Below are 14,538 nucleotides of genomic sequence, written 5' to 3'. Positions count from 1 at the left end.
CAGGCTAAGGAAGGGTTCAAGGGTATAAAAAAGGGCCGCACTCCCCAGGCACCCGGGTCTTCATGTCCAGGACTCCATTCCCACTCCCAGAAGCAACTTGCAGCCTATGCTCCCCAGACCCCTGCACCCCAGGTGTCCAGCTCCCCAGCTCAGCCACGTAGGGCTCTCCCTGACCGGGACCCCAAGTCACCCTTCCATTCGTCGACGTTTATCTTCCGATAAGTTGCCTAGTGTTTTTTACAACTTCTCTTTCTAGTTCCAGACTGTAAATTTTCTCTCTGCGGAATCTTGTAGCTGACTGACTGTTTTTCATTATATTTGCAGGACTCAGGAAGGGAAAAAAAAAAAAAAAAAAGCCAATCCCTTTATTTGAGAATCCTGACATTTATTAGCATAATAAAACTCTCAAGATGAAATTGCAGTTTTCCAGACAGTAATTTCATTTGCAGGACAACTTACGAGGAATTTATTTTAAGGCCAGGTAAAACCTAAAATATATGAGATGTGCAGAAAGTGCAGGCCCCAAACAGAATGAAATAAATGTGTTAGGCATGGAAAACCCAGCTGTTGTCTCTCACATATTAATTAGGAGCGACAGAAACAACAGCTCAGGGGTTCAGGTTCTCAACCCTTGGTCTGCTTTCAGAGCTGCTGCTAGTTCTTGGAATAAGAAGCTTCCTCTAACACCTTGAAAATCAACACCATGTTCCCCTGACACATCGCTGCTGAGCCCAGAATAATTGTTGCTGTTAGTGGGGTTGTTATTAGCAATGCCTTCCATTTAGATGAAGCTTTCTTACTGCTCATGTAACTGACCCTCCAAAAAAACCAGTGACGGCCACACAAAAAGCTCTCTTCTCAGTATACTGAGAAGCTTTCATTGGGTTAACTGACTTGAACAAAGTCACATAGTTTGTAAGTAGCATGGCCAAAACTAAAATTCAGCTCGTCTGAGGCCACTCGACATCTAATAGAAGAAAATCGAACCATAATAGGTAATAGTTTTAAAGCACTTCCATATTCAGGAAGCCGGCTTCCTGCCTTCTCTTGGTTTTATTCATTCAGGGGCCCTGTGAGATAGCAGAAGGGCGCCAGGTTGCAAAGCTGACATTATCGAACACATCTGTACGATGGGGCCTTCCCTGGCTTTCCCTAAGAGGCAGAGCCTGCGGCAAATGCCTCTGTGGTGTCATTCAGCTCAAGAGTGCCATCCTGGGGGGAGCAGGAGAGCGAGGCGGGGAAGGAGGGGGGCCACACAGGAGGGGGTGGGCCTCATCCGGCCGCTCCTTGGTTCCATCGGGACTAGTTGCTCAGTCTTGCAGGACTGTTTTCCCAGAGGTCATAGGAAGAGCTGCCGGTCCAAACAGCACCCCCAGAGGAGGAAGACAGAAGAACTAATCCTCAAGCTGCTGTCTCCCATTGATGCAAGCTTCACCACATGGGAGTTAACTGCCCTGCTCCTGCTGGTTTTCTGGTGTCTTCTGCGTCTGCAGCCATAGGGGATGAGAGGCCCAGAGCCCCATGTGGGGCCAGGTGGCGTTGGCTCATCTCAAATGAAGCTGATGGGCCCAGTGGCGAAAAACAGAGTCCACGCAGAACTGATTGCAGTGATGGTGACCAGGGCATAATAAGCAGCCAAGGATGTGAAGAGTAGAAGAGGCAAGAGAGGAAATGGAGCGTAAGAGATAACATGACGGAAGAGACGCATGATGTGAGAGGTGACGTAAGATATGTGTGACGTGACCATCAAGTAATGTATGCCCGTCCACCAACAAGGCACAAAGTCCATCCATCCTCCCACTCCCGCCAAATACAGGGCTTCTAGCATTACAATACTAGTAAGGTCCAGGGTGGGGAGTTGAACGCAAGTCTGCTTGATGCCACTATAATATTCCCATCACAACATGCTGTCTCTACGCATATGTCCATAAACGTGAAGGCAGAGTGTGGGCAAAGACACTGCCCCTGAGAGTTATTCAGGGGTCACTGGAAGAATCCTGTCGATATGAAAAACATAGCGAGAGTAAGTGAACACAAGGATCAATGTCCAAAGGACCGTAAAGGCAGAAGTAATCATTTGAATAACCTGCATAAAGAGGGGTAAATCCTAGAGAGCAAAGGCTTTTTTGGATTTATAATTCACCCCAGGTTTTGGGCACATTTATTGGGAGTGCATGAAACCACTGCCTCAATATTGTAAAACCAGGGTCAAGATAAGCTTCCAAGACCAAGCAGGGGTGGCAAATAAGGAAGGCAGGGCAGTATCCGTCACCTATTCTGGAAGCTGGGTCTCAGAAGCCTTGGGTAATTCCAACGATAAAATCAATGAGGGCAATAACATACACCATTAAAGACGCAGCGTCTATATTTTCCATATAAATTCTTTGCAACGTTTCTTCCATCCTCTCCATGACTTTATAAACAGAACAGGTAGGAAATAACTTACTAGAAATGACTGCTGATTAGTGTTGGAAAACTTTCAGAAGAACTGCATTCATTCAAACAAATATTTATTGAATGTCTACCATATGTTAAAATTAGAGTTCGGCACTGGAATTATTTTCGATTATTAAAACATGGTCCGTGTGCTCTAGGAGCTCGATTTAGGGCAGATAGGCTTCTCTTCTGAAGTCATAACTAAACTCTTCGTGAAAGAGTTGCAGCAGCTATTTGCAATTTCTGTCCTGGGCATCGGGACAGGGACCGATAGCACATATGCCATATATTTCATATCCCTTGAGGCATACTAATCTACTTAATCCACTGGATGGTGGTGGATATTCCAGAAGGCCATAAGGAAGGATTTGAGCTGGGAAATTCTTAAGTTGAGTTCAAAAACTGGATGCCCAAAGAAGTCCAATTGGTAAGGGGGAAAAAAATCATTCAAACAACAGATGGTAGTCTGGCGGGCTGTCCCTCTGTCCACAGGGTTCCTGCAGCAGCTCTCCCCCTGAAACAGTGATAATTTCCTCCTAAAAGGGAAAACAAAAAGGAAAGAGCACTTATAATCAAGCAAGGGAAATAAACATCCGCCAGAGAGAGACCAGTTCAAGATAGAAAGTCTATGAATATGTATCTGCCTTCTCCTCACTCAAATTTATAGAAATGACAGGAAAAAAAATCTGCTTTTAAAAAGAAGTAAATCCATATTGGGAAAATGGAAAGAAATCCAACACGGGAAAATAAGAAGGAAGGCCATCCACAAAGCTAAATGTTAAAGAGTACTGAAAAACCAAAAGACCTACAGGATGAGATTGTCAGAGGAGATAACGTAGGGCAGGGGCTGGGGAACCCCAGACAGCAAAGGTCTTTGCCTTGGGCAGATCAGAAGTGAGGAGAGACCACCAAAGCTCCTACACTCCCATGCCCAAAAGATGAGCTAGCTACTCACTATCAACTCCAACCCTTACAGCACGGAGAGAACACATTTGGGAAATAGGGACTACATCCATTGATGGATAAACAGGAAATTTCAAGTTCAGACACCACCTCATAGCTCAAAATCTATAAATATTTAAGGAAAAATCACACCTATAAAAGAAAGATGCCAAACTCAACAACAGAATGGACACTGAAGAGAAGGTCAAGTTTATAAAACAAACGGAAGGAGCTTTTAAGGGATGGGTATTAATCTCCTCAGGAGAACATAAGAACATAAATCATCCATGAAATAAGAATGGGCTATATTTTTTTCAAAATTAAAGAACCTGGAAATGAAAAGAATGCCCATTTAAATAAAAATTTCCATAGAAGACCTAAGGGGCAGGATGGACATAACTAAAGAGCGATTCTGTTGCTGGAAGAATTGACACATCAGTAAGAAAGGAGATGTCTAAGTAGAAAATGGACAGAAGACAGGAACAGACAATCCCCAGCAGAAATCCAAGTGGCCAGTAAACATATGAAAAGATCCTCTGTGCCAGCAGGAATCAGAGAAATGCAAGCTAATCAACAAGGAGATACAGCATCTGCCCATCTAATGGGAAAAAATTAAAATGACTGATAATCCCCAGGGCTGGCAGCAGTGTGGGGAAACAGCCTCATCTCGCTTTGGCAGAAGCATGAATTGGCGCTATGTTTTTGGAGGGCAATCTGGCAGATCTTTTCAAATTAAAATGTGCATACTCTTCTATCCAGCAATCCCAGTACGAGGGATCCATCCAGAGAAATCCTTGCACATGCGCCCTAAGTGACATAGACACAGACAAGCAAATCTCTGCAGCCCCATTTGTGATTGTGGGAGCCTGGAAGCTGACTAAGTGGCCATTGCGGAACACCATGGGGCACGTACAAGGATGTGGTGCGTGGACTGAATAGAAACGTTTCAGTAACAGCCAACGTCCTGATCACTGACAAATGTCAGGTATACTGTTTCGGCAATTTACACAGTGCTCTCTCAGTGAAACCTGCCAGTGACCCTAAGGAGGCGAGTGCTATTTTGAAACCCATTTTACTGAGGAGGAAACTAAAGCACCAAATCATCAGTAGTTGCCCGCAATCACACACAGTAATGAAGTTGGGATTTAAAACTTAGCAGCCTGCTTCCAGGGACCATGCTTTCAAAAAATATACCGTATGATATATTGTGTTAAACAAAACAATCATATTGCTGAGCTATTAAGTAAAGAATTGTCCAGTTTATGTGAAAATTAACACAACTATGTATTTCCTTATGTACATAAATTTCTATGTTAATACCCAGGAAATACTCGGATAGATACATGGCAAACTAATAATTCAAGGTGGAGGATGAAAGTGGGGATTTTAATATTTATTTTTGAGGGACAGAGACAAAGTGTGAGTGGGAGAGGGGCAGAGAGAGAGAAGCAGAATCCGAAGCAGGCTCCAAGCTCTGAACTGTCAGCACAGAGCCCCACGTGGGGTTTAAACCCACGAACCGTGAGATCATGACCTGAGCCAAAGTCAGCCGCTTAACCAACTGAGCCACCCAGGGGAAGTGGGGATATTAAATGAACAAGGCACAGGGCGCCTGGGTGGCTCAGTCAGTTAAGTGGCGGACTTCACCTTAGGTCATATCTCATGGTTTGTCAGTTTGAACCCTGCATCAAGGTCTGTGCTGACGGTGCGGGGCCTGCTTCGGATTCTCGCTCTCTCCCTCTCTCTCTCTGCCCCTCCCCTGCTTGTGCTCTCTCTCAAAATAAATAAATAAACTTAAAAAAATCTTTAAAGAACAAGGCTTTCACCTTGTACTGTATCTGATTTTTCTTAGAATGTAATCATAAATTAGTTGTGTAATTAAAATTTTAATTTACACACGCTGGCCATCAGATTGCCACATGGGCATAGATGAGCTCTCCCTTTTGTGAAAGAAACAAAATTGGATTGGCAGTCTCCAACCCCAGATTCGGAAGAGAATAAAGACCTTCAAAGATACTGTTCAAGCCTTCCCGTGCAGGAACCTTAGCATAGCACCTCCGAGAGACGGACCTTTTCCCTTTGCCTAAACACTTCCAGGGGCAAGAAGTTCATCGCTGCTCAAAGCACATTATATTTGATAGGGGAAACCAAGCAGTTGTGGTACAGAGGGAAAAGGCACAAGCTTTAGAGGCAGACAGCCTGAGGATTAACTGCTGGACCTAGTGGTACCAGCCACGAAAACTTAGGGAAGCTACCCAAGCTCCCTGGCTTTGGTTTCCTGATCTGTGAAATATGCCTCCCTCACAGAGCTGCCATGAAGATTACGTGAGACCATGATGTACAGCAACAGGCACAATGCCGGATACAGAGAAGGTGCCAACATCCACACATGCCCTCGCTCTCTCTTTCCTAGAATTGTTAGAAGACTGTTCCCAACACAGGTAGAAATCTGCCTTCAACCTGGTGAGTCCAGTTTTCCAGCCGTACTCTCCAGCCAATGTCTAGGTATTTGTAAACGGGTGACTGTCTACGTGCTTGACTTATCAGGTCAAGTCAGGAGCTGTCCTCAGAGCCCTGGGAACATCCATGAAGAGAAAACAATACAAATCCAAGACTCCCTATTACAGCAAAACCCCAGTGAGATGGTCAAGTAACCCTGAGAACCTTTCCACAGGTGCAAAGCTCAGGGAGATGGTGAGCTCCCACCACTCTGTCCCTCGGAATCCCTCCCCCACCCTTCTGGGCCATCGAGTTCCATCTTAGGCTTTCTCCCAGCTACCAGTTACCACCGTGCCAACAGCCACATCAACACAAAAGTTGCTCCTGTCTAAATATATTGTTCGGACGGCAACATCTTTCCCAATGAGAGGTCTACAGCAGGGGACAAATAACAAGAAAGGGTTCTGGAAAACAAGAACTTCCATACCGCTTCCCAGTTACAGAGCACTGTTATGTACACTGCCTCATCTAATGGTCACAGGATCTGAACTAAGTACTATTTACATCCATTTGCCTGGTTAGGAAACTCAGGTTCAGGGAGGGCTAAGGAACCTACCCAAGGTCATACACATACCAAGTGGTAAAGCTGTAGTTGGAACAAGAGACATGGTAACTCTACTAGAAAAGCTTCTCAAACCACGGGGCTGACAGCTAGGCTTCAGCTAACTCTACAGAGCTGCCAGAGACCTGCCTAGAACGTTCTCAAGCAGGACATCCTAGGGATGAGTTGTAGGTGAGATGCAGGCTTGGACTGAAGGTGAGTCAACCAGCTCCTAAGTGTTGACAGTAGGAAGCCCTCAGCTACTCGAGGTGAGAAGACGCTAGGGACCAGGTGCCTATATCAGTCAGGGGGGAAGCCGGAGAGAAGAACAGAAGGTCCCAGAGCCTGTCTAGACAACTGTACTCTCTTCCACCCCAATGTCCCATGTTCCTGTGATCCTACAGACCTTCGGGGGCTGCCCGCTCCCTCTCCACCTCCTCTCTTAGAACACCTACAACCCGGCTCTCCTTCAGCTCAAGTTTCTACCAGTCCCATCTCTCAACCAGCACCCCTACGAGGGATACCTTGTGGAAATCAATGAGATCAGTGAGCGTCGCATGGCGATTGGGGTCCACTCCCAGGAAGCTGTAAAAATCTCCAGAGGCATCCACAAGAAAGTGCTTGAACCCTTTCTGCAGGCGATAGGAGAGGGTATAACCCCAGATTTTCTCACTGACCCGGACCAAAAATGCTCCCTCTGTCATGTTCTCAAGGAGATCTTCTGCATCTTCTCGGCTAATAATTCCTGGTTTAAAAAAGGGGGGGAGAAAAGGCCATAGGTTCAGCAAACCTTCCCCTGCCACTCTCCTCCACTCATCCCTGCCCCTCATCCTCCTTCAAGGGTGTCAGGAAGGGAGGCTGCGGGGGGCTCAGGTACTTGCCTCATTCCACAGTGGGCTCATCTTGGCCCAGAACAAGCTGTCTGGGCAGAATTCCTACTAGGACCTGAGTTTAGCATTCTTTCCTCCAAATTATGCCACACTAACTTGGATTAACTGGGTAAGCAAAGAATTAGCAATGAGCCAGGATTATAGCATCTATCAATTACAAATAAGAGTCCTGCTTTGATAACAACACTGGAGGGACTTACGATTACTACCCCAGTTACCTTTCCTGTACCCGTGAATGAGCGCCTGAACACAGCACGTCCTCTGAAGAAGAAAGAGGGCTTCCTCCATCCACCTGCGGACACCAGGCAAACAGCTCAAAGGACAAAATTTTCTACAGTCCTTCACAATGTGCTTTCACCACAGTATGAAAGGCGGTCTGGCCCTGGAGTCGAGTATTCACCAGTGGCTATCTCCAGCAAGGCTTTTAGGGAGCTGCGCTCATCTGGATAGAGCACAGGAAGCCATGCGTGCAGTGGGTCCGCCTCTGAGGGCAGGGCAGTGGGAAGAGGGCAGGAGCCAGAAAGCCTAGATTACCTACTGACCCCTGCCTTCATCCGGGCTACGGGATGTTCAGCCAACCCCTCAACTTCTGCGGTGTCCTTCGACGTTTAAGTGATCATCTTAATCCATCTACTTCGAGGGCACCTCACAACTTTCAAGTCAGATAAAGTTCGTGAAAGCCTTTCATAAATCGAGAACATGTCCCTGGGGACATGTTGGCTGCTGTTGTCCTCTGTTATTTCGGGGGAGAGGAGGAGCACACTGTCTTGTTCACACACCCACCTGTTCACCCACTGCATACATTCAGTGGGATCATTTACGGCAGTGACATAGCCAAGGGGTAGAAGGTAGCTGGGCTGTTCATCCCTGTGACCCAGGGACTTGTGACTTGTCCCACGCTGCACCCTGGTACTGCTTTCAATATTGCACTTTCCTGTAGTGTTCCCCTCCCCCCCACACACACACACCACCATCACTCTCCTACTTATAGGTCATCTGGCCAGACTTTCCTTGCGCCCAAAGCAGAGGACATAGAGGCAATCACACTGTCACCTGTCCCCCTTTTAAAAACAGCCAACACAAATGGGGGCCACCTCTTTCCTCCTTGCCCAGGACTTATCAAGAGGCAATCAAGTGAGCCACCCTCTCCCCAACCAGGCTATAGAAGTAGGAAATTAGGAAGAGAGAGAGGAAGGGAAGGAAGTAGGGAGCCCTTCTGCCACAGGACACCTGAAGAATCACACACAAACCCCTCATAGGCAGGAGGGTGCACCCTGGGGCTGTCCCCTACCCCCAGGGAGAGCATTAGTGCCTTCGGCCAGGGAAGCAGTGACAGCCAAAAGAGGGCCAAAATGGCCCACCTGGAATCTGTCACAAGACTCGGCACAGTCCCTCACCCACCTCCCTGCCCCAATATCAGAGGACCTAGACCCTAAAGGTAGCTGGGGTGGGGAAGAAAGTGAGACAGTGTAGAGCCAGCTCAGGAGGAAGAGGGACCAGCAAATGTCACCCCCAACCCCATTCCCCACACCTCAAGCTAAAGTCCAGCCCAGACTGGAAATTGGGAGAGGAGAGAAGTGTTACATGGGGTAGGAGACTGAACAATCAAACTTGAATAGAACTCAACTTTTTACCGCCCAAAAGTGACCAGTAAGACCAAAAGGACAATGTCATGTCTCTCTGCCATCTAAAACCTTTGAATAGCCCCCCTGAAATCCAGCAGAGTCCAGGCTCAGCAATGACAGGCACTGGGCTCCAGGACCCCATCTCACCCACCTCTCTAGGCTCATTCACTCACTCCGTCATGAGCCATCACTGGCTGCTGACCTCAAGCCCCCCTTGTGCAGAAGCCTCAGCCCCAGCCCAGCCCCCTTTGTCCCAGCTGACCCCAAATCCTCAATGAAGGATGTCTCTTCTCTTCTGGGAAGCACAGGCTGCTGATCACTTACACTCCGCCTTTGTGCAAGTTAGAAAAAGATGTCCTTCTGAGTGGTAGAATTTGAAAAGGGTACCCGTCTGGACCCAAATGGCCAAGCTCTCGTTTCTGCATTTCAGTCCCTCCTGCCCACAACTAGCCCTCTTGGCAAGTTCGCTTTACTCAGTGCGCAATCTGCTCAACCCTGTCAGGAAATCATTTCTACACCAGGAGGCTGCACGGGATACCCACCTTCGAGCTTTCATAACGCCCTGCCCAGAGGCTACAGTACACTAGGAAACAGGCGGTGAACGGCTCAAGGATAGAGTCTGTGGCAACTGTGGGACCCTCAGGACGGACGGACTCCGCTGCAAACGGTGTCTGGACTGACAGCCTCCAGCTGCTGCTCAGGACGCACCGCTGAAGCATATTCTCCCCAGGCTGCTTCTGGCACAGAGGGTACAAGACCGAGTGCCCTTGGGGCATCTGGGTGGCTCAGTCAGTTAAGCGTCCTAGTTTCAGCCCAGGTCATGATCCCACAGTTCGTGAGTTCGAGCCCTGCACTGGGCTCTCTGAAGTCAGCGCAGAGCCCGCTTCAGGTCCTCTGTCCCTCTCTCTCTCTGCCCCTCCCCTGCTCTCTCTCTCTCTCTCTCAAAAGTAAAATAAACATCAAAAAAAAAAAAAAAGACTGGGCGCCCTTGCCTCAGAGCACAGAGGTTTCTATGACTGAGCACAAGGGTACTAGAGCCACCGTGCCCACCCAGTGCAGGACTTCTGAGTGAGCAGTCCTTGCTCTGGGGTTTCCCATCAGCCCGAGCAAGACTTGCCCTGAGCTGCGCTCCAGTAGCAGGCTCCTCCCCCAACCGCCCCTCCTTCCCTCGCTCCCTCCCCCTCTCCCTGCACCACTGTCTGAAGACTCCCCACCTTCTCCTGCTCCCTCTCCCCTTTATCCTTCATGGGCATTTCTTCCAGTAAATCCCTTGCACTTCTGCTTCCCAGAAGCCCCACACTGACACAGAAGCTGATGTCTGTGCCCCAAGGACCTGGAATGCTGGGGGGCTTGTCCGAAGCAGTAATCCAGAGCGTGGACTAAAACCACAGCTCAGGGACTTGTTCAACAGGTGGCCTTGGGCAGGTTACTTAAGCTTCTGAAACCCAGGGCGGCGTCCTCATCTATTAAGCAGTCACACTAATACTATCTACGTCATAAGGTTGCTCGAGCCTACATTAAATTAATGTGTGAACGTGCTTACCACAGTGCCTGAGAACACAATGGCCATCTAATTTTTTTTTTTTTATAAAAAAAGAATGCATGCAAGCAGGGGAGGGGCAGAGGGAGAGGCAGAGAAAATCCCAAGCAGGCTCCATGCTCCTTGTAGAGCACAACGCAGGGCTCGATCTCACACCGAACGGGCTGAGCCGAAATGAAGAGTCAGACACTCAACCACTTAACCGCCTGAGCCACCAGGCACCTCCGCAATGGCCGTCTAATACACGTAACTAGTTTGTCCTGGCCACACCAAGGGTGCTGCTCGTGTGCCAAGACTGGATGTCACCTTGTTCTGGTAGCAGCCTTGGTCATCGTGCTGCCAGGCTGTGCTGCCCAAGCACCCAATCCCCCCAGACAGAAGCTGCTGAGGAGGACTTCTTCTGGTGGGGACTGCTCGGGCCCCTGGGCCCCAGCCTGCACTGCCATCACCACCTCCCCCCCTCCCCCCGCAGACTCCTCCGGGTGTCTGGAATAGTAAACATGTGTGAGATCTGCCCCGCTCTTGGATACTTAACCTAGAAATCAAAATTGTAACTGGGCCCAAGACCAAAAGGAGTACAGCTTCATCGTTTAGGACAGCACCGGCCATTTCACAGCAAACCTGACCCCCAAGAGAATTAGTGGCTGGGAGCCCCGAGGGACACTTACAAGGAGAAGCTGTCACATTTTCCTGCCCCGTTCACCCTGCCCTCCCCATCTCCCTCTCTCTCTCCCTGGATGGCCTCTAAGCCAAGTGTACTGAGCCTAAGCACTAACCATACCCCAACCCATCCCACCTCTGCCCCTTCTAAACACTCCACAACCTCTTGTCTGAGGAAGAAGGGAGAGCTTCAAGTCACTCCTTCTGACTGGGGAGCGAGCACACTGCTCCCCAGGGATCATGGGAACTTTCTGCCTCAGCAATGACCAGGGCTGGCTGAGGGACATGGCCGAGGCCCCACAGCACCTGTTCTGGAATGGTCACTGGAGACTGCAACTGTAGATCCCTTCTGAGCCAATTCTCACCCACCAACGATGGGAAATGTAGCATTTCCTGTAATTTCTCTCCTTCCTCCCTTTAATAAGTATGTATTAAGCACTCTCTAGGAGCCAAGCCCCATGCTCAGCACCTGGGAGTCAGCACTGAATGAGAAACAGTTCCTGCCTCCCAGAAGTTTTGACTCTGGACAGAAGTAGAGATTGGCAGAATTTTTCTATTTTATTTTATTTTATTTTTTATTTTTTATTTTTTTTAAAGAAAAGGCTCACCATAACCAGTGGTGATCAAGGCCACGGGTGCTATGGGAGCATCCAGGGGAAGCACCCCACCCAGCTCTGGTGCCAGGGGCAGAAGTGACACTTAGACTAAGACCAGAAGGGTTAAAACAGAGGGGTGAGGCAAGTATCTATTTTGCAAAAGGGATTAGCACATGAGTCTTCATGGCAGGAGGGGAGGCCAAAGTGGCAGGAGGGGAGGCCAACGTAGGAGATGGGTGGTGACAACATACACAGAGGTCGGCAGGGGCCAAGCTCCCATGCGCTCCCCAGACCATTAGAAGGATTCTGGACCTAATTCTGAGGGCAATGAGAAACGACTGGTGTTCCCTAAGCAGAAGAAGAATATGAGAATGTTCAAGGATAAAAAAATGGCCTCAGGAGGTATGAATTATAGGCACACAAGCCAGCGATCTCAATGCAATGAGGGCTCCTTCATCTAAGCATTGCTTCATAGCTACATTTCCATAGCTACAGCACTGGAATCCAGCTCCCAGACCACTAGTCTGCCAGAAATGGCTTCTATATTGAAGCAGGGGGGCAAAAGGACACATTGGGGGTTACATGAAAAGCCTCATGTCACAGCCAGCATGGGGCACCATCTGGGGCGTCAGTGGGCCTCATCTCCTTCAGTCTTCCTACCATCCCAATTATCATCACTTCATAACTGAGGACACTGAGGGTCAGCAAGAAAAGGGACTTCCCCAAGGTCACAGAGCTATTAAATGGTGGAGTCAGAATTTGAACTCAGGTCCTCAGACTCCAAGTCTAGTACTCTTTGCTCTACACCATGTTATCTCATGCAGAGGACAGTAAGGGCTGTGAAAGGCGCAAGAAGGAAGAGACTAATGTGGCCTGTAGAAAAGTCAGGGCAGGCCTCAAAGAGGCAACGAAGGGGGATGAGAAGCAGGCCTTGGGGGCTGCGTAGATTCCGTGGCCGTAAGCCGAGGTGGTGAGGTAAAAGGGGAGAAGGAGGGATAAAATGAGTGAAGAGTCACAGCGAAGACTAAGAAGAACGAGTCCATGGCACATTTATAAAAATGCAACCTAAGAGAAGCCTAATTTAAGCCTCAGGACAGGAAGAGACACAGCACATGGACGGAAAGATCTAGCACGTGTATGATCTGGATCCCAGAGAAGACCGGTGAGGAGAATGGAGAGGAGGCAATATTTAAGAGTGATTCATCACAGACACATCACAGGGAAACTGCACAAAGCCACTTAACGTCTCATTTTTGTCAACCAGAGAAAAAGGCTGATTGTCTACAAAGAATGAACAATTAGACTGCTGGTTAACTCCTCAGTTGCAACAGTAGAAGCCAGAGGACAATGGGATAATATTTTCAGTGCGCTGAGAAAAAAAATAACAGTGTTTAATGAAACTATCTTTCAAGGAGGACGAAATAAAGGCATCTTCAGAAAAAAAAAAAAGTTGAGAAAATTGACAATTAGGGATATTCTAAAGGACGTACTTCAGGTAGAAGAAATTGGATCCTGGATAGACCATCTGAGAGGCTAGAAGGCAGGATGAGCACAGATATCGCAGGTTAAGTTAAAAGTATATGTGGACTCACAAAATAATACTAATAATGGATAGTGGAGGGTTTAAAAAAGATAGAACTTGTAATGTTGACAACATCTGATCAGTTGAGAGTAGAAATGCTGGACTTCAAAAAATCTATGTGTTTAGGGGGTACCTGGCTGGCCCAGTCGGAAGAGCACGCGACTCCTGATCTTGGGGTCGTGAGTTCAAACTCCATGTTGAGTATACAGATTACCTAAATTAATAAAACTTCAAAAAATAATAAAAAACAAAAATAGGGGCAGCTGGGTGGCTCAGTCAGTTAAGCTTCCAACTCTTGATTTCGGCTCAGGTCATGATCGCACGGTTCGTGATCGAGCCCCGAGTTGGGCTCTGCGCTGACGGCACGGAGCCGGCTTGGGATTCTCTGTCTCTCCCTCTCTCTCTCTGCCCCTCCCCCACTCACGCCCTCTCTCGTGTGCCCACTCTCTCTCAAAATGGATAAATAAACATTAAAAATAAATAAAAATTCTGTGTGTTTAGGAAGAGGGTAACGATATACATCAACTTTAGGATACGTGAAATATGAATGTTAAATCTTCTAAACCAACCACTGAAAGACGAGCACTGAGAGCGGTATAACCTCCAAACAACGGAGATGGAAAAATGCAATGAGAGAAAAGTTTTTTTCAATGAAGCGTGAAACAAGCTAATAACTAAAAAATAACACCACTATAGTTCCGCTTATATTAAATGGAAAAGCTCACAAAGCTAAACACTACAGTGTTTGGAGATTAACATAGAAATAAGAAATGAAGCAAAGAGCTGATGGAGAAAATATTCAGGCGACAGATCACATCTGGTGGAAGGAGCAGGGGCTGCCCTGGGGACGAGCACACAGGTGCTTCCAGGATTGGTCGTGTCCCCGCTGCTGAAGCTCCCTTCATGCCCTTCACATCTGTACGTGCACACACCACGTATATTCAACATTGAATATTTTAAGTATTTAAATATCATTGCTCTGTACCTCCCCACACATTATGCTATGACATTCATTCAAAGTCGGTCAATGTCCTTTGAGGGATGGGGAGGTTATCACCTAGGAAAAAAAGGATCGCTAATGAGCTTTAAATGTCAGTGTTGGCTGTTTTGAGTCTCTAGAGCATGGTTCTCAACCCTGGCCCACTCTGACTGAGTCTTGTGTCAGTCACTTTGGGAACAACAAGCATCAGTCATGTTTACAATCCTCTCAGGTAATTCCAACTGGCA

At 47.8% G+C, this 14,538-nt stretch overlaps 1 protein-coding gene across 1 annotated transcript in view; it reads right to left on the bottom strand.

Moving 5' to 3' along the window:
* Window positions 1-2,509: 2,509 nt before the first annotated feature.
* Window positions 2,510-14,538, bottom strand: part of SH2D4B (SH2 domain containing 4B) — a 60,246-nt gene continuing 48,217 nt past the window's right edge. The window contains exons 6-7 of the mRNA XM_042960260.1: window positions 6,943-7,163; window positions 2,510-2,972 (exon numbers count right to left, since the gene is read on the bottom strand). Of these exons, the coding sequence (XP_042816194.1) occupies window positions 2,880-2,972; window positions 6,943-7,163 (314 nt within the window). The 3' untranslated portion in view covers window positions 2,510-2,879. The remainder of the gene's footprint in view (window positions 2,973-6,942; window positions 7,164-14,538) is intronic.

The sequence above is a fragment of the Panthera tigris genome, chromosome D2, assembly GCF_018350195.1.
Source record: "Panthera tigris isolate Pti1 chromosome D2, P.tigris_Pti1_mat1.1, whole genome shotgun sequence".
NCBI lineage: Eukaryota > Metazoa > Chordata > Mammalia > Carnivora > Felidae > Panthera > Panthera tigris.
This window is presented reverse-complemented; position numbering and strand designations above follow the sequence as displayed.